At 61.0% G+C, this 25475-nt stretch overlaps 4 protein-coding genes across 7 annotated transcripts; 3 read left to right on the top strand and 1 right to left on the bottom strand.

Annotated features, from left to right (window-relative positions):
• The first annotated feature begins 513 nt into the window (after positions 1-513).
• PLEKHH3 (pleckstrin homology, MyTH4 and FERM domain containing H3) lies at positions 514-7565 on the top strand. 2 transcript variants are annotated; one of them, XM_066336751.1, is made up of 13 exons: positions 514-765; positions 2730-2785; positions 3451-3539; positions 3666-3860; positions 4009-4166; positions 4316-4439; positions 4638-4935; positions 5033-5240; positions 5473-5609; positions 5725-5845; positions 5925-6374; positions 6447-6638; positions 6720-7565. In XM_066336751.1, the coding sequence occupies exons 1-13, from the start codon at positions 610-612 to the stop codon at positions 6900-6902; spliced, it is 2367 nt and encodes a 788-aa protein (XP_066192848.1). In that variant the 5' UTR covers positions 514-609; the 3' UTR covers positions 6903-7565. The 2 variants fall into 2 exon arrangements, with proteins under 2 accessions (XP_066192848.1, XP_066192847.1); XM_066336750.1 differs by having other exon boundaries at positions 5925-6638.
• Positions 7566-8459: 894 nt separating this feature from the next.
• Positions 8460-15477, bottom strand: TUBG1 (tubulin gamma 1). 3 transcript variants are annotated; one of them, XM_066336640.1, is made up of 11 exons: positions 15317-15477; positions 14987-15099; positions 14305-14472; positions 13971-14039; positions 13068-13147; positions 12350-12476; positions 11606-11692; positions 11235-11384; positions 9784-9936; positions 9363-9524; positions 8460-9146 (listed from the first exon to the last, which is right to left on the bottom strand). In XM_066336640.1, the coding sequence occupies exons 1-11, from the start codon at positions 15363-15365 to the stop codon at positions 8949-8951; spliced, it is 1356 nt and encodes a 451-aa protein (XP_066192737.1). In that variant the 5' UTR covers positions 15366-15477; the 3' UTR covers positions 8460-8948. The 3 variants fall into 3 exon arrangements, with proteins under 3 accessions (XP_066192737.1, XP_066192738.1, XP_066192739.1); XM_066336641.1 differs by lacking the exon at positions 14305-14472; XM_066336642.1 differs by lacking the exons at positions 12350-12476; positions 13068-13147.
• A 51-nt stretch (positions 15478-15528) lies between these two features.
• RETREG3 (reticulophagy regulator family member 3) lies at positions 15529-23150 on the top strand. Its single transcript, XM_066336643.1, has 9 exons — positions 15529-15857; positions 16356-16462; positions 17590-17620; positions 18693-18819; positions 19511-19595; positions 19979-20116; positions 20583-20662; positions 21016-21148; positions 21626-23150. The coding sequence occupies exons 1-9, from the start codon at positions 15661-15663 to the stop codon at positions 22057-22059; spliced, it is 1332 nt and encodes a 443-aa protein (XP_066192740.1). The 5' UTR covers positions 15529-15660; the 3' UTR covers positions 22060-23150.
• A 228-nt stretch (positions 23151-23378) lies between these two features.
• Positions 23379-25360, top strand: PSMC3IP (PSMC3 interacting protein). Its single transcript, XM_066336649.1, has 8 exons — positions 23379-23711; positions 23792-23898; positions 23964-24053; positions 24122-24233; positions 24347-24492; positions 24619-24672; positions 24750-24809; positions 24889-25360. The coding sequence occupies exons 1-8, from the start codon at positions 23681-23683 to the stop codon at positions 24946-24948; spliced, it is 660 nt and encodes a 219-aa protein (XP_066192746.1). The 5' UTR covers positions 23379-23680; the 3' UTR covers positions 24949-25360.
• Positions 25361-25475: the final 115 nt, after the last annotated feature.

The raw sequence follows: 25475 nt of genomic DNA, 5'->3' as shown, positions 1-25475 counted from the left end.
ACCGGGTGTGAGCCCACCATGAACGCCTTCCACCAGCTCCTTTTTGTAAAGGCGCTACGAGGGCCTGCAGGAGAGCCCTGCCTGGGCATGGTGCCCTCCTTCCCACGGTGTTCCGCCCACGGTGCCCTCCTGCCCGAACACAGAGCCCGTGGTGCTGCCCGCTGGCACAAACTTGGCACCGCACCGGGCTGAGTCGCCGTGCTGGGACGGGCGCCAGTGTCGCTGCACGCAGGAGCCAGAGCAGCGCCCGATGCGGGTGCCGCGGGGCAGGGCAAGGCCCGTGCCCGGTGCCGGTGCCCACACCGGGTGCAGGCGGTGCTCAGTGACGCTGTCCCGCCAGGTGCCGAGGGTACCCGGTGCACCCCGCCGGCGGAGGCTCCGGGCGCACCGGCCCTACCGCCGCCCGGCCCCGCAGCTGACGCAGCGGCGGCCCCGCCGCCCCGGGCGGGAGCTCCGCCCCGGGCCGCGCGCGGCGATTGGCGGCGCCCGGTGACGCGCGGCCCGGCCCGCCCGGGGCGGCGGCGGGGCCGGCGGCCGGGGCGCGGGGCGGGCGGGCGGCGGGCCGGTCCCGTCGCGTCCCGGTGCCGTCCCGTCGGTGTCAGCGGGGCGATGCCTTTCCCGGGCGGGCTGTGGTGGCTGCTGTGCTGTCGACGGGGCTTCACGCTGCTGCGGCGGGATTACGGCGAGGCGGAGCGGGAGGTGGACGGCGAGGCCGAAGAGGAGGAGGAGGAGGCGTCCTTCGAGCTGCGCGCTCAGGGAGACCAGGTGGGGCCGGCACCGGCTCCGGGACGGCCACCGGGACGAGCACAGACGAGCCGCCGGGGTGGTCCCGCTGGGTGCAGGGCTGGGTCTGTCCGGCGGGTGCAGGCGAGCCGCAGTCCAGGGAAGGCTCCGGGCGGGCGCGGAGGTCCCGGGCCCGCGGGGCACGGCCGACCGTCACTGGAGCCGGCTGCTGCTCCCGTCCGCTTCGGCCCGCGCTGCCCGCTCCTTAACACGGAGGCCGCGGGGCTACCGCGCCAGATCCGCGCCGGACCCGCGCCAGACCCGCGCCAGACCCGCGCCGGACCCGCGCCAGACCCGCGGCGGCCCGGTGCGCGGCGGGGCCCCGGAGTGTCCCGCCGGAGCGGGCCGGGGCTGTCCCGGGAGCACGTGCCGGGCGCGGAGAGCGGGCCTGGATCTCCCCTCTCCGGCTGCTTCCTCTCTGGAGGGAAACGAAGTGGCGGAAACCGGTGCTTCCTCCGGCCGGGCTGCGTGTGCGACGGCTGATAGCGCGGGGTGCGGGGGCACCGCCGGCTCCCGGGGGCCTCCTGTCTGTCCCGGCGGTCTCCTGCACCAGGGGCTGTGGGGCCGAGTCCCAGCCCGGACTCGGGGGACGCGGGGGGTGGTGACCGCCTGGTCCCGCTTGCTGTGGCCCCTCTGTCCTGCCCACTGCTGAGGCTGCAGCACGGCCCTGGCCGTGCAGGGCTGGGGGCAACCCTACGCTGTCGGTGCCCTAGCAGCAGGTCCCCTTTCCCAGCAGTGCCAGCCCCGTGGGACGGTGGGGACAGTGACAGGGCTGGAGCTGAGCCCTCTGGGAACTGGTGCCAGTGCCAAGGGCACAACTATGTCATGAACCATCTTTGGGCTTCCCACATCCCATGGGCCGCACTGGCTCCGGGCTGGCGTGGGCGACTGGTGACGCCAGCTCCCCTGAGAGCCCTTTGCTGTGGCCAGGGGGTCTTTGCAAACCCACAGCATCGACTCCCCCTTCATGGGAGCGTGGGAGCAGCTCCCCTGGCCCTGCCGCCGCAGCTCCTCTCCTGTTTATTTATATCCCTGAGAAGGAGCCGGCTGCCACCACTACCTCCTCTGGACTGCCCTCGAGAAACTAGGCACTGCCTCCGTGTCTGCAGCCCTGAGGAGTGTGTGAGGCCCTCCCCAGCCTCAGACAGCGTCTGGAGGTGCTGGCCCTGTGCATGGGTACCATCATTATGTGACAGGTGCCCTTAATGCCACGGGTCAGTGGTGTCTGGCCCTGCCCCACAGCACAGCCATACCTGCGATGGCTCCCCCCCCCCCCCGTCACTATTTTTAGCATCAGTCTCTTTTTCTTGGCGTTGCGTGCTCTGGCCTGTGGTGCCTCTTGCTGCCCTGTTGGGCTGCAGCTGGCAGGAGCTCCCGTGCATCTCCCAGGACGACATTGCCGGTGCGTCCATGTCCCCGCACCCCACTCCGCTGGGCGCCCTGCCTGAGCCGGTGCCTGTCTGTGCCTGGGCTCTGCCTCGTGTCCCAGCATGTGTGCCAGGCTTGTCACGTGAGAGGCACTGTCCATGTCAAGTTGTGCTGCGTGAGGAGGAACTGACCCTGTCCTGCCGCAGGGCCAGGGACTTCCCAGTGCTGCGTCCCACCGCCGCGGGCAGGAAGTCAGCGGCCCCATTACAATGGGACTTTGTGCCGTAAGCGTATTACTCAGCACTGACCTTGTGCAATTCTGCACGGTATTCAGCCAGCCGGGTCAGCTGAGGACGCACGGCCAGCGCGCCCGCCGGCTGCCCCCGCACCAGGGGTGCCCCAGCTGCAGCCCTGGGTCTTGCTGTGGCCTTGTGGGTGCCAGGGCTCTTCTGCCCCGTGGCAGCAGGATGTGAGTGGGGCCCCGAGCTGGGTTGATGAGGAGATAATCAGTCATGGAGGGGGATGGCCAGAGGTGCCAGGTAATGACCGTGAGGCTGAGATGTCTCCTTCCTCCCCAGGGATCCCTGGAGGTGAGCCTGAGCCAGCCCACCCGTAGCAGCAGTGGCTCGGAGCGGTGAGTGATCCCCTGCCTCTGTCTTGCATTGTGTCCCTTGTGTGGTGCTGTAGGAGCTGAGGGACTGGCATGTTGTGGGAGGTTGCCCTGGTGCTGGCGTGTGCTGAACCATCCTGCCCACAGAGCTAGCACCAGGCTGTGCTGCTCTGTCAGGTGGAGCAGGGAGTGGCAGAGCCAGGACTGCCGTGCTTGTCCCTGTCCCTGGCGCATCCTCAGGCATGTCTCCATCCCCCTGCCATGCCAGATAGCTTGACTGCTGCAGGCTGAGCTGATGGGGCTGTGCATGACTCTTCCTGTGCCAGGAGGATCTGCCAGGCTGTGTCCACCAGCAGAGGCTGTGCCCTGGGGTGCTTGGTGCTGAGGAAGACGGGGTGCCGGGGCACAGGGGCCTGCTTGCTCCCTGTACTTGCAGTACTGATGCTGCTGCCAACATTCCTTCCTGGTTGTTCATTTTCCGAATTCCTTGGCAGGGCCAAGACTGCAAACAGCTTATTTTTAGCTGGGGTCATTTGCACCCAGTGACTCTGCTGTGTTCCCACCGCGGGGCTGAGGGGTCCCCAGAGCCCCTTGGGACCCAGCTCATCCCAGCCCCGAGGCCAGCTCCGTGCTCAGAGGCTGTGGGAGACCCCTGCGGGTACCTGAGCTCAGCCCCATGTTGTCCTCAGGTCCCTGCTTGTTGCAGAGGAGATGCGCAGCCTCATCGTGGAGAAGGGCCCAGGGCCAGTGGAGGATGACCCTGATGCTCTCGTGAAAGGTGGGATTGTGCCCCAGCCGTGGCTGGTCCCATCCCAGGGGGATGGTGAGACCTGTGCACACCCTTCCCTGTGCTGAGAGGCCGGTGGGGTGGATGTCAGTGAGGGCTGAGGGTTCCCCTTCCCAGGCTGGCTGCAGCGGGAGATGCGGGGCTGCATGAAGACCCCCTGGATCCGTCCTCGGAAGTACTGGTTCGTGCTGACACCTGACTCCCTAGACTACTACAGCAGCAACGAGAAGGGGGCCAGGCGGCTGGGCTCCCTGGTGCTCACCAGCCTCTGCTCCGTGCTCTGGCCAGACAAGCAGCTTTACAAGGAGACAGGTGAGGTGCCCATGCCCCTTGGCTGGGCTGCCACCTGTGCTGTGTTACCCTCCCAGCCCAGAGGAGGGGCTATGCTGAGCCCTGGGGCACTGAGCCAGCCTGGCTGGGATGCTGGTGGGCTATGGGTGAGTGGGTCTGTCCCTCACAGGCTACTGGAGCGTGACGGTGTTTGGCAGGAAGCACTGCTACCGCCTGTACACAGAGCACCTCAACGAGGCCGTACGCTGGGTGTGCGCCGTGCAGAAGGTCATTGACAGCAAAGCACCTGTCCAAACGCCCACCCAGCTGCTCATGCGTGATGTCGAGGTGAGCCCATGGCACTGGGCTGCCCATGCCCACAGCTGTAGGCAGCACTGGGAAGGATGTGGCATGCCCCAGGATGGTGGTGGGGGTCTGTGCCAGGCACTTGGCCAGGTGACCCCTCTGCAGCTGCTGCCATTGCTTTGCCCCCCCAGGAACACAGAGACAGCCCCGAGGTTCTGGAGCAGATCTATCGCTGCAACCCCATCCTGCGCTACACCAGTGGCCCCCTCTACGCTCCCCTGCTGCCCTTCCCCTATGGCAGCCTGGACCAAAGCGGTGAGGGGCAGGTGGGGGGCACAGAGCTGGGTCCTGCCGTCTAGGCTGGCGGCAGTGGTGGCTGGGCTGGACACTGTGCGGGGCAGTTGGGCACTGGGCTGGGGCCTGGCAGGCCCTGGGTGTGAGGACAGTGCCCAGCTGGTGGCAGGGGATCCTGGGAAGGACCACAGGGCTGTTAACCCTCATCCCATCCCACAGCCCCTGGCCCCCGCAGCTACACCACGCTGCGCGACGAGGCTGTGAAGCTCTTCAACTCGCTGCAGCAGCTGGAGTCAGAGCGGGACCCAGTGCCGCTGATGCAGGGTGTCCTGCAGACCTGCCTGGACCTGCCGCCGCTGGTGGATGAGATCTACTGCCAGCTGGTGAAGCAGACTACGGAGCCGCCGGCGCCGGGCGGGCAGGGTGACCTGCACTACTGGCAGCTCCTCACCTGCATGAGCTGCACCTTCCTGCCCTCCCCGCCTGTCCTGCGATTCCTGCGCTTCCACCTGGACAGGTGAGTGTCAGGGGTGCCAGCTGTCACCAGGAAGCTCACCAGGTGCTGGGCATCCCTCAGATCAGTGCCACCCTGATCCTTCTGGTGTTTTTTGCAGGACAGAGAACCGTTTCCCTGCTTCAGAGATGGCCAAGTATGCCTGTTTCATCCGGGAGGCGTTGGGAAAGACGAAGGGGAGGGAGTGTGTGCCCTCCCTGGAGGAGATCCTGGTGCTGATGCAGCGGCAAGAGATGATCTGCACAGTGCACTGCCCTGGGGCACCTGCCTGCAGTGTGGCCATCAGTTCCCACACCACAGCAGAGGAGGTGAGGGGTTACAACTGTGCCAGACAGGGGGCTGGGGACATTTTAGTGCACACGGTTGGGTGTGGGCAGTGTGCCACAGCAGATGAGCAGGGTCTGTCCCAGCTGAGCCATGATAGAGGGGGGCCAGGAGCTGTCTGCCTTTGCCCACCATGACCTCTCTGTGTCCCTTTGCAGCCCTGAGTGCCGTGGCCAGGAACACGTGGTCACCATCGGTTGCCTTTGTCTCGCCCAGGTGGCCCAGGAACTTGTGTCACGCCTGGGGCTGTCCCAGAGCCCCAACCTCTTTGCGCTCTACGAGCAGTCCCGGCGACGGGAGCAGCCAGTGGGCAGTGCCACACTGCTGGCTGATGTCCTCACCAGGTTTGAAAAGTAAATGTCCTGTTCTGCTGTCTATGAGGAGAGGGGCTGGGAGGCCATGTGTGGGAGGGGACAGATGATATGGGGCACATTCACAAGCTGATGGAGCTGGTCCTGTTTGCTGCAGCCTGGCTGGAGAGGACCGGGAGCAGGACCCACCATGCCGGCTCTGCTTCAAGCACTACGGCTTCCTGGACACAGACAATGTCCCACGGGACAGCCTGGAGTTTGCCCTCCTCTTTGAGCAGGTGAGTGGCACGCTGGGGTGGCTGTGCTGTGCCGTGCCATGCCGTGGTGGCTGTGCCACCTCACCCCACTCTCCCGCAGGCGCACGAGATGGTGCTGCGGGGCTACGTGCCCACATCAGAGGAGACGCTGCAGACGCTGGCGGCCCTGCGCCTGCAGAGTCTCAACAGCGACTTCTCCACCCACGCGCCCTTCCCGCGCCTGGAGGAGCTCTTCCCACCCCACGTGCTGCACTCCCGCCTGCCGCCCCCGCCCCACCGGCCGCCCACCAAGTGCCGGGGGGCCCGGCTGCGCGCGGGGCTGCTGGCCGGCGGCCTCTGGGGTCAGGCGCTGGCCAAGCAACGGGCGGAGCGGGACCAGCGCCTGCGGGGCCGTCTGCGTGAGGAGGGGGCCAGCACCATGGCTGCCATTGTGGAGAAGTGGAAGCTGCTGCAGGGCATGGGCCGGCCCGAGGCCATGGCTGCCTACATGGCCTTGGTGCGGGAGTGGCCTGGCTTTGGCTCCACGCTCTTCGATGTCGACCTGCACGCGGTGAGGCCCCGGCTGGGTGTGGTACAGGGGCAGCTCTGGCGGTGGGCAGCTCTGACAGCCCTCTCCCTGCAGAGCCCAGTGGGCTGTGGGCCCCAGCGCCTGTGGCTGGGCATCGGGGCCAAGGCCGTCTCGCTCTACAAGCCCGGAGAGCCGGAGCCCTTGGACAGCTTCTGCTACGGCCGCATCTCCTCCTTTGGTGCCTCTGACAGCAGCACCTTCCGCCTCTCCGTGGAGGATCGAGACCTGCTCTTTGAGACCTCCCAGGTAAGGTGCTGCCATCCCTCCACCCTCCCCACTCAGCCAAGGGTGCTCTGGACTGACCTCCTGTGCCCCCTCTACCTGCAGGTGGAAGAGATCGCCCAGCTGCTCAACACGTACCTCGCCTCTGCGGGTACCCAGCGGCTGCCCCGGCCCCAGGAGCCTCCCACCAGTCCCCCCACCTCGGAGCCCACTGTGCTGCCCCAGGGGCTCTGCACTGCAGCCGGGCCCTGGCAGCTCCGGCCACCAGTGGGTTCTTCTCACAGCTAGCCCAGCAGCTGTGTGGCCACGCAGGTGCTCTGGCGTGGGAGGGCTGGTGTGGGAGGGCAGCCAAGCCCAGCAGTGAGTGGCAGGTCTGTGCTGGCCCTCAGCTGCTCCAGAGAGCAGGGGGCCAAGGGGTCGTGCTCCCCCCACTGCCATTGCCTTTCTGGCTATTCCCTTAATTTATTTTGAGACGCCTGCGCGCCCCACGTCTCCCAGCACTTTCCCTGGTGGGCAGCAGGGCCGCCCTGCTGTGGTCTCCCACACTGCCCCCAGGCCTGTCCCCATCCCCTATACCCTGGTGCCTTTGCCTCCAGCACTTGTGTTGCCTGGCCACTCTGCTCATGCCCTGGGGGCTTCGCCCAGAGCAGAGGGTACCAGGCAGTAGTGCTGTGCCATCATCTGTCTGTCCGTCCTCTGGACCCACCCCTTCTGGAAAGCTGCGGGCGGCTTTGGGCCAAGCTGCCCCGGGGACCTGTGGGCTCCTCCTGCATGAGTGGCTGGGCTCTGTGGTGGCCCTGTGGCCAGGTTTAATGTCACAGGGGTGGCTGGTGGAGTGGCAGCTGGTACGGCTGGGGCTCAGCCCCTCAGTGTTGCCTCTGTAGTTTGTTGGTTCTGTCTTGGGATGGGGGGGTTGGTTGGTTGTTTTTCTAAATAAATGCACAAAGGAAAGGCTGGGCCTCCTGTCCTAGAGCGTGGGTTGACAGCAGGAGGCTGGGACAGTCGGATCCCTGGGACGGCCAGGGGAGCGGGGCCTGGGACAGCCAGTGGGGAGGAGCAGCACAGCGTGTCCTTGGGGGCAGGGACTGCTGTCCCTCTGGTCATTGCCAGGCGACCTTTGGCATTTCACCAAGAGTACAGGCAGCTCCAGCTCCCGGGCAGCCCCTGGCACTGGCTGCCCCGGCGGGGGGAACTGCCTCGGCCACAGGGGCTGTTGCCAAAGAGGGCGTGGGAGCCCATGCTGCCACGGTGGCTGTATTTTTAGTCGCCTGCTCTGTGCCCCAAAGGGTAAGAGGAAAATGCTAATTTTCACCTTGTGCTGCCTGGGCTTGGGATGGTGCCAGCACTGCCCCTTGTCCCCAGCCCACAGCTCAGCTCCCACAGGTCAGGACCAAGAGCTGCTGTGTCCATATCCCCTGACACTGTAGGGCCTCAAGCCCATGTCCTTCCTGGTGTTGCTGTTCCCTGCCTTGGATCCTTAGTGGTGAGGGCACCCCCAGCCCCTCACGACCCACCCCTGCACAGGGCCTCACTCCTGTAGAATATCCATGTGGGTGCCGTGTCTCTGCGGGCAGGGCGGTGCCGGTCCCAGCCCCGGTCAGCCGTGCCGGCAGGTCCTGCCAGTATTTCTGGCTCTGCTGCAGCAGTTGCCCAGTACTGCCTGAGCCCCGTGGCACTGCCAGCCAGGGCAGAGCTGGCCCTGCACACCCCAGGACGTGCCAGTGAGCAGCAGCCATGGTGCTCCTGTGCCATGGGGCCAGCTGGCCAGACAAGGTAAGCACCAGCCCCAGTCTCTGCATCTGGCTTCCCTGCCTGGCTGTTCAATCTGGAGTCATGCAGGCAGCATCAGTGCAGGAACAGCCTTTATTAAAGCAAAATAACCTACAAAAATATAGATACAGCCCGTGCCCCAGGCCTGATCTGGCCAAGGAGGAACAAGGCTCCTGCCCAGGGCAAGGACTAGCTCAGCCACACGGAGCCTTTGGCCACGGGGGTTGTGTGCACCCGACTCAGGGGGCCAGGCCTGTTCCCAGCCCCAGGGTCACTCTCCTCCTCCTTCCAGCAAGTGTTGCTCCCACAGGCAGAGGTTCCCCCCCAGCAGAGCGCGCAGCTGCCCCAGTCCTGTCCTGGGCCAGGGCACACGGTGGGGCGGGGGCTGTCCCCCGCCGAGGAGCTGCAGCTCCCGGCAGAGAGCCTTCCGCAGAGGAGCGCGGCGTGTGCGGCTCTGCCGCGCCAGGCAGCGCTGAGGGGTGAGAAACGTGGGCACGGCCGAGACGAGCCCCGCCGGCGTGCGTGGGGGTGGCCACGGGACCTTCCTGTCTCCTGGCGGGGCACTCACTGTTCCTGCGTGCCCCAGGAGATGTAGTCGGGGCGTGTGGCTGCGTGATACTCGTCGATCAGCTGCTGCACGATCTCCCGGGAGTTGTCCAGCTCGTCGAAGTTGTCCTTGAAGATGTCCTCCTTGCGGAACTGCTCCAGGAAAGCCTCTCGCTTGCGCAGTTTGTCGTACTGCCGGCACGTCCGCTCAAACAGCTGGAGAGCAGCGTGGGGTCAGGGGGGCCACAGCTCCCTCAGCGACCCTTCCCAAGACAAGGAACTTGCCCAGCAGCACTGATGGGAGAACCCTGCACCAGACCTGAGCCCTGCTAGGAGCCACCCACCCCCGTCCCTGGCTTTGTGACAGGCCCAGACTGAAGAGACACAAGCTCTGGGGCTGCAGGGCCCGGCATGGCCAGGGAAGGCACTCACCGAGGAGATGTTGGTGTGGTTTGCCATCATGAGCCCGCTGACGCGGTGAGCGGATGGCAGGTAAGGGGACTTGCGGGACAAAGCCACCTGGATGCTGGCAGGGCCCCAGGGAATGAAGTTGGCCAACTTCCTCTCCCGGATCCGCTGCAGACTCTTGTGAACCTGGAGGGATGGGAACAGCAAGGGGCAGCAGGGTGAGGGACAAACAGCTGGGCTGCAGCAGACCCAGGAGCTGCTCCTCACAGGAGGCACAGCCATGGGAAGGTGGATTTCAGCACGACTGCAGCCTTTCCATGAGGCCAAGCCCAAACAGGAGCAATCTGAAGCCAGCTCTCAGGCACTGCCTAGTCTCACCCCAGGACCATGCTCTTCCCTGGCCTACACCATGGCCATCAGTACCTGAACAGCCATGGGAACTCACCTGTGTAGGATCCACCTCCCCCTGGATGATGTTGAGGATGGCAATGTAGCAGTGGTTGGTCTGCCTGTCTCGCCCTGTGGACACCATCACGTTTTTAGGCTGCAGCAATCTTCTCATCACGTCCAGGACTGTGGTTTTCCTCACACTAGCCACCTGCACAGGCCAGCCAGGGGTCAGAGGGAGTAGGTGTGCTGCTCCCTGCCCTCCTGCTGCCTGGTACACACACACACACAGAGGAGCAGGGGGCAGCTGGACAGAAATGGCCCTCACCCTGGGAATGGAGTCACATGCAAAGCCACGTGCAAGATGGAGATCTCAACACCACACAACAGGCACAGCCAGGCCAAGAAACAGAATGTCAGTGGAGACTCCAGCATAGGGGGCCATCTGGCCCCCACCCTGCAGCACAGAGGGGCTGGGTGTAAAACTCAGCTGAGAACAGAGGGACAGGGACCTGTTTTAGGTTGTTGCTGTCACACATGAGTCCTGTCCCACTGCCAGGCAGGGAGCAGTGGGGGTTCAGCAGGAAAGGGGTTGTTTCCTACTGCATGCCCTCCCTGCCTTGCCCAGCCCTGAGCCATGGGCAGCCTGGCCACTGCCCTCCCTGAGTGCTGTTGGGGCTTTGCCCAGCTGTTACTGGCCAGGGGGACCATAGCCAGGGCCAGCACCCAGACTGCCCACGGCAGGGACAGCTGGGTGAGGTGGCAGCCCCCTTCTGCACTGGTTGAGCCACTGGCTGAGCCCTGCTCACACTCCTCCCTCGGAGGACAGATCACACACTGATACCCTTTTGAGAGCCAGCAGTTTTTCAGATTTGCTTCTCTGAGAAACATCCTGAGGAAACGCACACAGGGAGAGGAGAAGAGCAGCTGTTAGTTCCTTCCGGATCACAGTGGGCCAGTGCAGGTGAGCACCTCCCAAAATAGAACTGCCCCACTGGCACCAGGGGGCTAGGGGGGCACTGGTTAGGGACAAGCCAAAAGCAAGAAGCAGCACTTGAAGTGCAGAGGGGTGGCTAATTCACTCTCAGACCAGACTGAGCTTCAGGAAGGGGCTGACACCTGTAGCCCACCATCAGTGACACTGAGCATTAGCGTTTGGACCCAAACTGCCAAAGCTGATGGTTCATGGGGGTGGCAGGACTGGCAGCACCATTCTCCTGGCCTTGCTCTCATCACTGCTTAGGGTGGCTTTTGCCACTCCTGACCACAATGCTCTCGACAGCCACCCTGATGTATGCAGCAGGTAGCACCTGGCACAAACACAACTGCTTGCTCACATCTGATTCACTGCACATGCAGCAGTCACGTGGCGTGAGCACATGGGCCTGGGATTTGGGACGTGCAGTGACAGCTCACACCGAGACGAGACGGGGCTGACAGAGGCTGCAAGGTGAGTGTGGCAGCTTCCCTGCCCTTGGGGATGGGAAGGAGAGCCTGGGGCTGCCTTACCGACTGGTCGGTGGTGAGTGGCGTGTACCCCGTCATGAGGAAGTGCAGGCGGGGCGTGGGGATGAGCGAGGCAATCAGCCCGATGAGGTCGTTGTTCATGTACCCGGGATACCTGAGTGTGGTGGTGCTGGCAGACATGATGGTGGAGACCTAAGGGAGAGGATAGGGTCAGCAGAGGGTCGCAGAGTGGGTCAAAACCTGCCTCACACAGACATGCCAAGGGAAAGTGGGGCAGCTGGAAGGGCACAGGAGCCTCACTCACAGCTCCAAGCTGCCCACCCCTGAGCACAGCCCATGAACTAGGTTCAGACTAAACTGAACACAGCAGGGAAATCCCATGCTAACTTCTCCTGAGGGAAAGTCCTTCTCACCAGCTGGTTGATCTGTGAGAATGACGGGTTCTGAATGTGCAGCCGGTCTGTTGCGATCCGATTCAAGGCTGTGTTGTCCAGAACCACCTGCAAGAGAAACCTGGCTCCATGAAGGGTCCCTGAGGCAGCTGAGGAAGGGCAGTCCTCACCATGTGTCCCAGCGCACTGATGGTCCAGCACAGGCCCTGAGTGGAGCCCTCTGCCTAAGTGGCAGACACTTGAAACCACAAACTGACTCATCTGTGGCACGTAACTGACACCGTCAATGGAACCTCTCCCCTCCCTTCTGGCTGTGCTCCCCATGCTCTGAAAGAGCTCTGCCCCTGGGCCAGCACTGGGCAGCAGTGGCAATTCCAACAGCTCCAGTGCAACTGCTCCTCCACTGCCTCATGCAAGGAGCAGCTGGGGGGATGTGCAGTGTCTCAGCCAGACCTGATGGCAGGCTGAAGGTGCTGCTTGGCTGGGGATGTTGTGGGTGCTGCAAATGACACGGGTGTTGCATTCAGGCTGGGGCTGCAGCACAGCTACACAGAGGAAGCTCAGCCAGTCCTCACTGCCTTGGGAAGATCTGCTAGATCCAAGGCAGAAATGCCAGGCAGCTCTGCAGGGGTTAGCACCAGTGAAGGTCCCTGAGGCCACAGGGCTTGCAGGCACCTGGTGGGCTGCACCCCAACATGGGCTGCAGTTCTGAGCTGTGGGGACAGGGCCATCTCCTCAGGGCTGGCTGCACCATGGGCCTCTTACCACACAGTCAGCATTCTGGGTCAGCCTCTTCAGTGTCAGCAGAGAGTTGTATGGCTGGACTACAACATCGCTCATCTCATCCTGATTTGGGAACACTGAGTAGGTCTCCACCAGCTTCTTGGGATACCTAGTGAGAAGTGCAGCATCTCAAGGGTTAACACCATCAAGCCGCACTCTCCCCTCCCACAAGCTGCCTTAGCAGTCTCCAGGGCTCAGGACAGGGTGAGTCACCAAAGCTGCAGCCAGAGTGGCTCCCAGGAGGGAGAGAATGTGTCCCAGCAATGCCTACCCCAGCAGCACAGGAGTCGGCTGCCAGAGGAGCTACAGGGAGGCTGAGCCATCCACAAGCTGATTAAGCAGCTGCTCACAAGTCTTTTCAAGAAGATGCAAGCTGAAACAGGCCAGGATGGCAGCTCACAGCCTTCAGCCAGAGCCTCCCACCCTCCTCTGCACCGTCAGGGTGTCCGCAGGCAGCTGCCTGATAAGAACGGCTGAGGGAAGGCAGAGCTTGGACAGAAGGAGTCCAGTTTCAGAGCCTCTGAAGTCCCCAGGCGTATCAGGAGCCAGCCTGCTGCAGGCAGCATGCCAAGGATTGCACAAGGCAGTGTTTGGGTGGGGGTGGTGGCTCTGAGTCAGCTCTCTCCTGCTCCCGCTCCAGGCAGGCTGCCCAGGCTGGGCCAGGCACTGCGGTGTGGGAAGGGGACAGGGCTGTGCTCACCTGTCATTCAGTCTCTCCAGCAGGTACGAGCCCAGCCCAGAGCCTGTTCCACCAGCGATGGAGTGGCAAAGCACAAACCCCTGGCAGAAAGCAGAAGGCAGGTGCTGAAGGTGAAGCTCAGCCCCAGAGCAGGCAGACAGTGTCACCCCCAACCTCCAGCAGAAACCTGCCAGACAGGGCCAGAGCTCCTCGTGGCAGCTGGGAGCATGGATGCAGCAGAGACTGACCCCAGCTCCTCCAGACCCCAGCAGCAGCCACAGCTCCTCAGGCCACTCCTGCCTACACAGTGGGATCTACATCTCTGCACACCCCACAAAGTGCAACAGCTGCTCAGGAGCATTCAAGATTCCTCCCACCCACAACAGGATTGGAACAGCTCCAATGTCACTTCCAGGGCCCAGTACATCACAGGAAATGGAACTGCATGTTCTCAGCCCTTTCCTGGGTCCTTCACACCCCTCTCTCCTTCTAGAATGACTGAGGCCAAGCTACCACTGCTGACTTCAGGGCAGCTCCCACCTGCTCAGTTCCCACAACACACTTGAATCTCCTGCCAGCTTGTTTTAGTGATGTTCTCCCTTCCCCTGCTGCCATGTCACAGCCTGACACGAACACCCAGCAGCCCTGTCTGCACGCACACAGGGTAGGGGTTCATGTGGATTGTGTAAAGAAAAATGCCCCACAAACAAACAGTGAAAGAACTTCTGGGGCAGGCTGGCAGGTGGGGTGGGGATGGACAGACCTCCTCTCCCTAGATCCCCCTCTCTACATGTTCTGTGCTCAGTCCCAGAAGCTCACTGAGCAAGCCTGTGCCCACTAGAGTACTGAGCTTAACCTTAAAGAGCAACTTAGCCAGGAAAACACCAGGCAGGGCCACTGGATCCAAATCCCTTGTGTACTTACTTCCAAACTGTCACTCCCATCAGCCTCTCTGTCTATTATGTCAAAAATATCTTCATGGATCTTCTCTCCCTGCAAGAGAGATGAGGACTGGTGTTGTTCCTTTCCCACAGAACATGGAGGAGAGCTGCTCAAGCTCAGTGTGAAGTCAAGTCAGACTGGCAGTTGTTGTCCTGTGCCCAGCGTGCCACAGGGACACAGTCCCAGGGACATCAGTCCCTGACAGTGATGAGATGCTTTTCAGAAACTGGGACTGAGCTGACATGAGGGAGCCAGGACAAAGGCCCTGGGCTAAAGAGCTGCCCTGTGTCTCACCCAGCAGCACTAGAGCTGGTACCTGTGAGAAGCCACTGGCCCAGTTGTTCCCAGCTCCCCCTCCGTGCTCGGACAGGTAGATGTTTTCTGGGTTGTAAAGGTTGGCGTAAGGAGAGTTGAGGATGGAGTGGATGACACGGGGCTCCAGGTCCAGCAGCACAGCCCGGGGGATGTAGTGCTCATCATCTGCCTACAACGGGAGCAAGAGGATCTTGATGCTGCTGCAGCTCGGTGCCACTTCCACTGCCAGAGCATCAGCTATCCCCTAACTGCAGGGGAGCCCCACATGGTGAGAGAGAAGGGATAGAGAGAGGCTGGTCCTGTGCAGCCTATCCTCAATGCAGCGTCTCTGTGCCCCAGAGCACTCCCAGCGCGGGAGGGGGAACTCTTCGTGCTTACATAAGACACTATCTATGGCAGGCACAGCCTCGTGCCTCTGCTCCGCCTCCACAGCGCTCCACTAACAGACCGGGAGCGCAGGCGGGAGCCCGGAGCGGGCTATAAACAGGAGCCGGGGCTGAGCCGCCGCTCCCACCGGCACGGTCAGGGCCCGCCCAGCCGCCTCTGTGCCCGCAGGGGCTGTGGGGTGGGCAGCATGGGCACTGACAGCCCAGCTGCTCCTGCCCGGGCACGGCGCCCCGCAGGGACCAGGGCAGCACACTTCGCTCGGTGTGCCCCGCTCCACGGCCTGGGGCCGCCGGTACCTGGTAAAAGAAGACGTCTTTGCGGTCGGTGCCCTCGGTGGCGAACTCTTCCACGATGCCCTCGGGGCTGATGCCGTGCTCGGCGCAGAGCTGCTTCCAGAACTCGAACCCGACTGCGGGGAGCAGCGGTCAGACCGGCCGGGCAGAGGGACCGGGACCGGGACCGGGACCGGGGGCAGGGCCCGGAGCGCCCCGGTCCTCAGGCCCCGCCCTACACGCTTGATGCCCCGCCCCGTCCCGCCGGGCCCCGCTAACTGGCCCCCCCCAACAGCATCCCGACCCCGCCCGGTGCACGCTCCCCCGGGCCCGCCACGGCCGTGGCGCGCTCACTCTGGTTGCCGCACTGGCCCAGCTGCAGGGTGATGATCTCCCGCGGCATCGCGGCCGAGGCTCCGCTCCGCTCCGCGCCCCGCCCGACTCCGGTACCGCCGCGTCTCCCGCCGGCGCCAACGGCAGTGCGCGTGCACACTGCTCACTTCCGGGGCAGCGCCGCGCACCTCCGCCCCTGCCGGCGCCCTGGCAACGCGCGTGCGTCCCGCCACGGCGTGCAGACCGCGCCTGCGCCAACATGGCGGCGCCCAGCATCGGGCTGGAGCCGGCGGCAGGGGGCCGCCATGCCTACGGCGGGCGCGCGCGCGCGGCGGACAGGCGGATGTTGACGCCGTGAAGGAGCGATGGCGGCGGCGGCAGCGGCGTCGGGGCCCGGGCCCGGGCCCGGCGAGCGGCAGCGGCGGGTGCAGGCGGTGAGCGCGGCGCTGCGCTGCCGCCTCGGGCCCTACGAGCCACTGCTGGGTGCCGTGCAGGCCGCGCTGGTGTGGGAGCGGCCGGGCCGCAGCGCGCTGTGCTGGGTGGCGGTACACGGCCTGTTCTGGTGAGCGGAGGGGCTGAGACCGGGGCTGGGACCGGCACCGGGCCGCGCAGAGCGGGCGGCCCGCCCCGCCGAGCCCACATCGCCGAGGCCGCGGGGGTCGGTGGGCTTGGGGGAGCTGCCCCCGGGGAGGAACGGGCCGTAATGGGCCGCGGGGTTGGTGCGTGTCCCGTTTCGGACGGGAGGGACCTGGGAGCGCTGGGTCTGCTGCAGCCCCGTCCCCGTGCTCTCCTTCTACCTGAGAGCATCAAACTCGCCGGGAAAAGTCAGCCTGCTGTGTGGCAGTGTGGGAGGGCAGCTTGCCTGAGACCGGAGCTGTGCAGCAGGGCTGTCCCGGGACAATTGACAGGAGCAATCCAGGGTCATCCAGCAGCTCCGTGGTGACCGAGTACCAAGTCCTGAGTTTTCCCCCTGAGTGACTGGTTTTACGTTGGTTTGTGTTACCCCTGTGTGTCTCACAAAGATCTGGCCAGTACCAACTCCTTGGTCTCTTCCCCACAGGTTCTTTGCTCTGACTTCCCTTCGTTTGCTGTTCCTGACTGCACTTACCCTCATAGTAGTAGTGTGTCTAGACCAGTGGAAGCACAAAATCTGGCCAGAAATTGGTGGTAAGTTGCATTTTGAGCTCTTAGCAGCAAATCAAGCCCTGTTTCCAGCCGCACAAGTACAGCCTCTGTACTGCCTGCAGTTACATTGTTAAAACCTGGGCCTTTTGCTTTAAGGCTCTGGAAGCCGGTAAGAGTACTGCAGCCATGCTCCTCCTGGAGCTGGAATATTCTAACCTGTGTAAACACAAGTTGCTTTTGTGTTTGTGACACTGGTATTTGTCTTGTAATCCTGAACCACAAGGTGTACGTGACCTAGTGCAGGTTTGAGACAATGATTCACATTCTGAGCATTCAGTACCAGAGTGAGAAATTGAAGCATATGTGGAACTCATCTGGATTCCTCCTCAGAATCCGTAATAACCCAGTTTAGAATGAAGACAAGTCCCAGCCTTGCTGTTGATCAGAGGCTTCTTTGGGAGAAGAGGCATCTGAACAGCTGTTAACGTCAGCTTTCAGTAACTAAAGCAGTTGTATCCCCCTTTGTGACATTAATACACTGATGACCACCCCCATTCCAAGCAGCTCAAGGTCCCATAGCTTTGCATGGACAGGTTAGTTTGGAGGAGTGTCAGGGTCTGCATGTTCCCAGGGCTAGTTCCCTGACTAACCAGCAAGTTAGCTCCCAGCTTTCTGCTTCAGTCCATGTTCTCTCTAGTTCCTGGGAAGACATTAAAGCTTTCCTCGGTTTCAAAGCTTGGCTCAGGCTCCTTCTTAGGAGACAGTGTCTGCCCAGCTCCCTCATCCCTCTGATTTGATCTCTCAGAGTGGCTGGTACATCCCTTTCAAGTCCCAGCCTGGGTGGGAAAGTATCAAAAGACTTAAATCCCTGATGCCTTCAGGCTGTTCCTCCTCCCCTGGTGTGTGCTGGGAGTGGGGGAGAGGGAAGTGGGCAGCCTGTAGTGTCCAACAAACACCGAGGAACAGCAGGGAGACTCTTGCAGTCCTGTACTGTCACACGTACACACTCAAGATTTGTTTTGGAGTGATGCATCTCCATCCTGTAATTACCGTTAATGTCTTTTCCAGGTGTTCCCCAGCTCATTAAAGCTTTACTTAAATCCCAAGAGCTAAGCACTCCCGTGGCAAATTCCTTGCAACTAATGTAGTGTCTGTTCTTAATATTTTAGTGGCAAGACCTGATGAATTAGACAATGAGAGGTAGGAAACTAATTGACTCCTCTGCTGTGGTACTTTGCTGTGATACTGTGTTGTTACCTGCACATGCTTGGGATGTTGGCTCCTTGGGGTGAGGGGGAGGAGGGAGCTGGGAGCTGCTTGATGGAGGGCAGATGGAGACCAAGATGCAGTCAGGTGGTTGTGAGAAGTTTTTGACTTGCCCAAGCCACTTTATTATACTTTGCCTTCATACCAGCACCCAGATACACTTGCTTGATTCCCTGCACCCTGAAGTTAGAGGTGCTGTCTTAGGAGCAATTCCTCTTGTATTGGCCTCCAATAGGAGGAAAACAGCATTTCTGTGGGGATTAATGAAGTCTTCTGAGACTTGATAGGGAATATTTAAGAGGCTTGTTCCAGCAGTTGTTTCTGCATAGTTATGATCTGACTGCAGCATTAGTAATGGGTTGAGAAATGCTGAGGTGTTGCCTCACTGCTCACACCTGCCTCTCTGGGCACACCTTCCTGCCGCCACTGCCAGGCTGTGCTGGATGTCAGTTCCTGATTAAATCACCTGAGCTGGTGCCAAAGGACAATTGTCTTTATTGTTTTTTGGTTCTTTTAAGAGGCCTGAACACAAAAGGAATTGCTCTTTCTAACCTTCAGGTACTAGCAGTTAGGCAGCACTAACAAAACTGACCAATTCAAGGCCTCCAGAGTAACTGAGTACATGAAGTGAGGTGCAAGGCTGCTTCTAGACCTCATGCTAAAGACTTGGAGGCTGCAGTTGACCAGATAAACACAGGAGAAGTAAATGGATTCACTTGATTTGTGTCTGCACTATGCACTCCCTCCAGCGGCATGGAAACTGGTCCAGGCCACTGACTGAAACTCCTGCTCCTCAGCCGCTGTGGGAGCTCTGGGATGCTGCTAGAGGGGCTGTAGATGAACTGCTTTGGGCAGGGCACTGCTTGGAGGGCAAGTGACCCTCATCTCTAGAGCTCTGTGCTGGGTGGGAACAGAAGGAAGCATTGAGACAAATATTTGTAACAAGGGTCTTCAACCCTGACACTGATGCAGCAATCTCTGTTCCCAACTTCTGCCTTCACTGCAGCTGGGGATATGTCCACCCTCGGCTGCTCGGAGTGCCAGAGCTCTGTCATCATTTGGCTGAAGCGTGGGTGACTGGGACCAACTTCTTAAGTAATCTCTTCGTTTTCAAGAGGCAAAGTCCTGGCAAGGTAAGAATGTAGAGTCTTCAGAAATAACCTGTTTGGTGTGGAGCCTCTGCTGACCACGAGGATCCTCCTGTGCTGGCATCCAGCACTGGCTGAACACGTTCCTGGATGGGAGGTTGCCACGGGAAGTCTCCGACAACGCTGTGCCTATTAGGTGGTGGGGAGGAACTGAAAGCACAGGCAGAATAATCAGGTTGTGGAGGAGGGAGGAGAAAGTGAATGTCAGTGTGTGGATTGCACCACTAAAGTGAGAGTGTGGCTGCTCCTTCTGTTGGTTTCTGGTTTTCAAGTGTCTGTCAGACTTGTCTCCTCACTGGGTTTTAACAGTTTGAGAAAGTGTGTCGAGCTTTTTCTTCTTTTTTTGAGTTTATGGAAGGAGAAGCCCATAGCACAGTGATACCGACCTTGTCCTCTTCACCTTGAAGAGCTCTCTAGTTTGGCCTCTCCCTTGCAGTTGGTGTCCCTGCTTTGGGAAGCTCCTGTTGCCCTGAGGCAGGAAGCCTCAGCTGCCTGTGGCTCTGAGGGCAGATACCCCTGTGTCTGTGCCCACGCTGGAGCAGGTGGTTGGACACTGTGAAGGCCTCACCCTCTCTGGAGCAATGACTTGTCCCAGAATTTGCAGAGGCTGAGATGGTCAAGAAGTGAGTGAACCTACTGCTTAACCCTGGAAACTGACTGTCTCTCATGTCTTCAGTTTTGTCTTCTAGTGTGTGGAGTGTTCACTTTCCTGGCTGTCCTGGGCCAATATATCCCTGGGCTCGTGCTCTCGTACTTGCTGTGTAAGTAAATCTCTATGCCAGTACAGACTTACATGTGAAAAGAGTTGAGGGGGTGCTGGACATCAAAGAATGGAGCTCAGAAGGAAAGCTTGTGTGAATGGCTTTACAATTTAAAACAACACATTCTGCCAGGAATGTGGGGGTTCTTGACCAGGACTCGAAGTCTGATCTGGAGAGAACATGTTTGCTTAATAACTACAGATCTGAGCACTAACAGGTTGGCCTCTCAGTTTTGTTAAACGGGCAGAGGTGATGACACCTGTTCCCACAGCAGTGCTCAGATCTACCGTGCTCTGTGTGTTGTGCTGCATCATGAAACGGGCAGGATGTTTGCTGAGCATCATCCTGAACAACCTTCTAACCCTCGTTCCTGCTCACTGCAGTGCTCTTTATCCTGCTGTGGCCCCTGGCCGTGTACCACAGGCTGGGGCAGCGCCTGTACCTGCGCCTGGAGCCCGTGCTGCAGCGGCTGGACTTCAGCGTCCGGGGATACATGGTAGCCAGGCAGCGAGAGAGGCAACGTGAGTTCCGTGCTGCTTGTGGCCCCAGAGATTTTTACACCTTGATCTTTGATACCTGAAAAGGGCTGTGAACAGAGGCTCCGGCCTTGGTGGGCAGTAGGGGGCTGCATGTCTGGCATGGCAAATTCTTGGAACTGCCTTAGGAAGAGAGTGAGGCAGTTCCGCCTCTGCAGCCATCTCCTAGGAAGCAGCTGCTGTGGGCTTTTCACAGCACTGAGCTGCTCCAGTTCTTGGCTGCCAGAACTGTGTGTTCTCTATCCTGGAGAAAGGAGGAAAGGCTCTGTGCGAGGGAGTTCTAAACATGTTCATTTCAGCAAAGAACCTGCTAGAGCTGCAGTGAGGAATGATCATAGCTCTGCTGTGGAACAGAGCTGGCTCTGCTCTGTTATGTGCAGTTTGGAGTTCTCTGGTCCTGCACAGAGCCTTTCCCCAGCAGCAGTAACAGCTTTGTTCTGGTTTCTAACAGTGCGTGGCCGGGCCCTTGGTCAGGAAGCCACGGACGATGGGAGTGACAGTGAAGAGGAGCTGGCTGCATTCTGCCCCAAGGTAACAGAGCCTCTGGGAGAGGGAAGAGCTCAGCTGGAAAGAACAAACCACACTGTGGGGAAATCAGCAACATCTGGCTGTGTGTCTGCACAGTGTAGCTGAGAGTGATGGGAGAGTAGATGAGGACACTGTCCTTTCAGATAGGTTTTTCCTGTTCTGTTCCACTAAAGAACGTCCACAGCTGCTTGTACCAGCTGCAGTCTCCTAGACTATGCAGTAAATGTGAGCCTCAGGTACCAGTCTTCCATAAAGGCCAGGTTTAGCTGCAGGCCACTCCGTCATCTGTTTTGTCTTGAGGTATGGGGATAACCTTTCTAGTGCTGATGTTTTCGATTTTATCTTCTATTTCAAAGCTGGATGACTCCGTGGTTGCCAAGGAACTGACCATCTCTGACTCAGAGCATTCAGATGCTGAGGTTTCCTATACTGAAAGTGGGATGTTTAACCTTTCAAGGGGCCAGACGCCCCTGACAGAGGGATCAGAAGGTGAGAGGAAACAGCTTCTAGAATGTGTGGAATGCCAAGCAGGCACCAGTGTGATGGGTTGAAGGGAGGATGTGTTACCTCCCATCATTGAAGTCTGGCTGTTTGATGTCGGCCTTGCTGCTGGAAATGAGCTGCAATTGCCTGCTTTGTTCAGAACTGAAGTTTCCTCCTCCATTCCTGTGGTACCTGAGTGGAGTGAGGGCAGCAGCTCTGCAAAAGCAGATCCAGCTCTGCCAATGTGGCTGTGGGTGCTGGTGCTCCCCTCTATAGCAGATGGCTGCTTTGGCACCAGCATTCCTTGTGAGTGAGCTGGGAGGTCAGTGGGATCTGAACAGTTGGGATGAGGGGAGGGAGACCAAAGAGAGTGTGGTCTGTGAGCTCCCAACAGTCTGTCCAGGGGAGGTGCTGGCCCACCTCCTGCCTTGGCTTGTGGGTGTTGGTGAGTACTGGCAATTAAAGCACTTTCTCCTCTTCCAGACCTGGATGGTCACAGTGACCCAGAAGAATCTTTTGCCAGGGATCTCCCTGACTTCCCTTCCATAAACCCAGAAGCAACGGGCATAGATGATGAGGATGACACCAGCATTGGGATCCCGAGCCTGGCGTACCGCTCGCAGGGGACAGAGGAGCTGCAGCTCCCATATGAGCAGGAGGAATTTGGCACACTGCCATCGGTGCAGAATCTCACCAACAACATTGCTGGCTTTGTCACCAGGGGCATGATCCAGCTGGCACTGTCAGGAGCCCCTCAGCCAGGCTCCTCACGCAGCACCAATCCCCAGAGAGGGGCAAAGACTCACCTCAGAGCAGCCAGTTTGGACTTGGACACTGACGCCGAAGGGGATGACTTTGAACTGCTGGATCAGTCTGAGCTGAACCAGCTGGATCCTACTGGCTCCCGGGGCCAGTAGACCATCCTGTCACTTCCCTCTGGTTTTCTATTGCATATCATGGAGGGAATCCTAGAAGGAAAAGCCTTGCACAGTTCTCTCAATCGTCTCCCGTGAGTGAGTGATGTGACAGCCAGTCCTGGCTGGGTGCAGCACTGTGACTTGTGACTCTGTAGCCTTGCTTGGATTTTAAAATCAAGGACACTGGCAATCTCTAGGGAAGAGGTGTTGATGGGATAGCTCCACAATCACCCTGCACTGTCTGACAGGATGCTGCCTGCTCCAAACTTATCTTTAAGACAATAAATCCCATGTCTACAGCTCTCAAGTCGAGTGGGACTTACAGCATCGCCAGGAACAACTGTGCACTGAGTTCTGGCACTGATGTGTAACCAGGGGAACAGGACAGAGACCCTCAGACGTGGTGTCTGGGACTCAGTGCTGTTCTGTCTCAGACAGCTGTTCCCCACTCCTAATCTGTGCACAAATCCAAGTCTTCTCTCTCAGCAATATCCAGCTCCACGTGGAACCAAGCCCCTTGCTCCATTGTGGATGTTGTGCAGCCAAAATGTTCTCCTTGCACTGGCTGCTCCCTTGGCACTAGTTCCTCGTGATGCTGTTTTGTAAGAACCCAATGGCAATAAGACACCTGCTGTGACCACCAGACCACCTGCAAGAACATCCACGTGTAGCCCCTGCTCTTGTGTTGCTTTTCTGAACTAACAGCCTTTGTTAAGAGCCAACTAACACTTTGCTAGAAACCCCTGTGCTGCTCCAGTGCGTTCCCGTGGGAAGAGCAGGGGCTGTGCGTCCCCTGGCAGTTTTCGTGGAGGAAGGAGGAGGTGGAGCAGGGCCGACAGGGCGGTGGTGTGTCCCCTGGGTCCAGCCTTGTGCAGGCAGAGCCCAGCAGTGGGAACCGGACAGGGACAGCAGCCTGGACCACCAGTGACTGAGGAGGTCGCACCTGCCACGGTCCTGTAACAAACCAGCAGACCCCAGGGAGAGCCACCCCCCTGTGCCCACCGACCGCCCCCGTTACTTTTCCTAAGCCATAGACCCGGTTCTGATCACGTTTGTGCAGCCAAGAACGTACCTCGTCAGGGACCCCGTTACTGGCTGCTGTTTGTCTGACTCTGCCTATTCGACTGCGTCGGCCGTGCCGGGGCTGAGGGCGGGGGGACGGCCTCAGCCGGGAAGGGCCGGTCGGTAACGGGTTATTCCGTACGGGCTCGAGCCCCTTCGCTGGCCGAGTCCCGTGCGGAGGTCAGGGGGCGAGCGGGCCGCGCTTCTCGGCGGTTCCGGTCGGTGAATGCCTGCGGATCCCCCGAGCCGCCCCCGCCGCGGGCGGTGCGCGGGGCCCGTTCCCGCGGGGGCGGGCCGGTACCGGGCGGCGCACGTCGCCCCCGCCAATCACGGTGTGCCCCCGCCAATCACGGTGTGCCCCCGCCAATCACGGTGTGCCCCCGCCAATCACGGTGTGCCCCCGCCAATCACGGTGTGCCCCCGCCAATCACGGTGTGCCCCCGCCAATCACGGTGTGCCTCCGCCCTCGCCGCCATTGGCGGGGAGCCCGCGGCGCGCCGGAAGTGCGTGAACGGCGCCAACCGGGAACGGAGCGGGGTTGGAGGCCCGGGGCCGCGGGATGAGCAAGGGGCGAGAGGCCGCGGCGGGCGGTGAGTGCGGGAGTGGCGGGGGAGCACCGGGCGGCCTCTGCGGTCCCGGGAGGCCGCGGTGACCGGGGCTGCTCCCGCAGGAGGCGCCACCGCTGTCCTGCTGCGGTACCTGCAGGAGCAGAACCGCCCGTACAGCGCCCAGGATGCCTTCGGGAACCTGCAGCGGGAGCACGGGCTGGGCAAGGCGGTGAGCAGGGCAGGGCCGGGCTGGGGCGGGGCGGGCCCGGGCCCGGCTGACGCCGCGTCCCGCAGGCCGTGGTGAAGGCGCTGGAGCAGCTGGCGCAGCAGGGCCGTGTGCGCGAGAAGGTCTACGGGAAGCAGAAGATCTACTTCGCTGACCAGGTGAGCCCCGGCCGCCGCCGCCCGCTGGCCCCGCTGGCCCCGCACCCCTGAGCCGCCGCTCCCCGCAGGAGCAGCTCCCGGCCGCCAGCGATGCGGAGCTCCGCGGGCTGGACGGGGAAATTGCTACGCGCTCCGGCCAGCTGCAAGCGCTGCAGCAGAGCTGCCGGCACATGGAGGCGGGTGAGTGTGCCCGGCCGGGCAGCCCCGAGCCACCCCGCGATCCCCGAGGGCACGGGCAGCTGTGCCCTGGTGCCGGGTGGCAGCCGGGCCGGTGATCGGTGCCACCTTCCCAGAGCTGAAGGACTTGAACAGCTCCCTGACGACCCCTGAGATTGCCAGGGAGATCGAGGCACTGAGGAAGGAGTGTGCCAGTTACACGGAGAAACTGGAGAGGATCAAGTCTGCGACCAACCACGTGACTCCAGAGGAAAAAGAGAAGGTGAACAGCTGCTGTGCCTGAACCCAGGGCAGTCTGGATCCAGGATCCAGCACTTCCCTTACAGGCATGGCTTGCCCGAGGCTCCTGGCAGCCCCGGGGGCGGCTCTGACGCGGTGCTGTTGGCAGGTGTGCCGGGAGCAGCAGCTGTACCGCCGGGAGTGGCGCCGGAGGAAGCGGATGGTACCGGCTGTGGTGTGGGTGGGCAGGGACGACCCCCGGGGCTCTGCCCACAGCCCTCACGTGCCCTGTCTCACCAGGCCACCGAGCTGCTGGATGCCATCCTGGAAGGGTATCCCAAGAGCAAGAAGCAATTCTTTGTAAGTACCGAGGCTGAGCTGTGCCCACGGCTGCTAAACCAGACCCTGAGTCTGTTCTGATCCGCTCGGTGCCACGCAGGAGGAGGTTGGGATAGAGACGGATGAGGACCACGGCGCCGTGCTGCCAGCGACCGTGTGAGGTGCTGGGGGAGCCTTTGTTCTGGGGAGAAGCTGTTGTGGAGCTGCCTCTGAAACGCGGCTGTTGCGTTGTTCTTTTTCTCTTTCTGCAGGGCTGGAGCTAGTCCTGTGTATTTATTTGTTTTGCAGTTGGAAGGGTGGTGGGTGGCAGCAACTTGGCACTGGCCCTCTCCTTGCAGTGGAATGTAATTTTTTTCCTTCCTTCAGTGCACGGAGCTGCCTGGCTGGGGTCTGTAGCTGAGGGAAGATGTGGGGACACTGGTGCTGTGTCCCTGGTGTTCTGGTAAGGAAAGGGAGCCAGGGACTATCTGGGCTGCAGAGCTCTGTATGTCTTCTAGCTGCTTCCTGCTGTGTGCCCGAGTGGTTACATGAGAGTATGATTGATTAAACACCAGGATTTTGGTTCAGCTGCACATCTCTGTGGTGTTTGTCTCTTCAGAGGGTGTCAGGGTAGGGTTTAGACCCTGAGGAGTGGGGAGGGCAGGAGCCAGGAGATGGTAATCCGAGCCACAGAGGCTGGAATGGGCT

Source organism: Sylvia atricapilla, chromosome 27 (assembly GCF_009819655.1).
Source record: "Sylvia atricapilla isolate bSylAtr1 chromosome 27, bSylAtr1.pri, whole genome shotgun sequence".
Taxonomy (NCBI): Eukaryota; Metazoa; Chordata; class Aves; order Passeriformes; family Sylviidae; genus Sylvia; species Sylvia atricapilla.
Note: the sequence above shows the minus strand (reverse complement) of the source record. Positions and strands in the feature narration are given on the sequence as shown.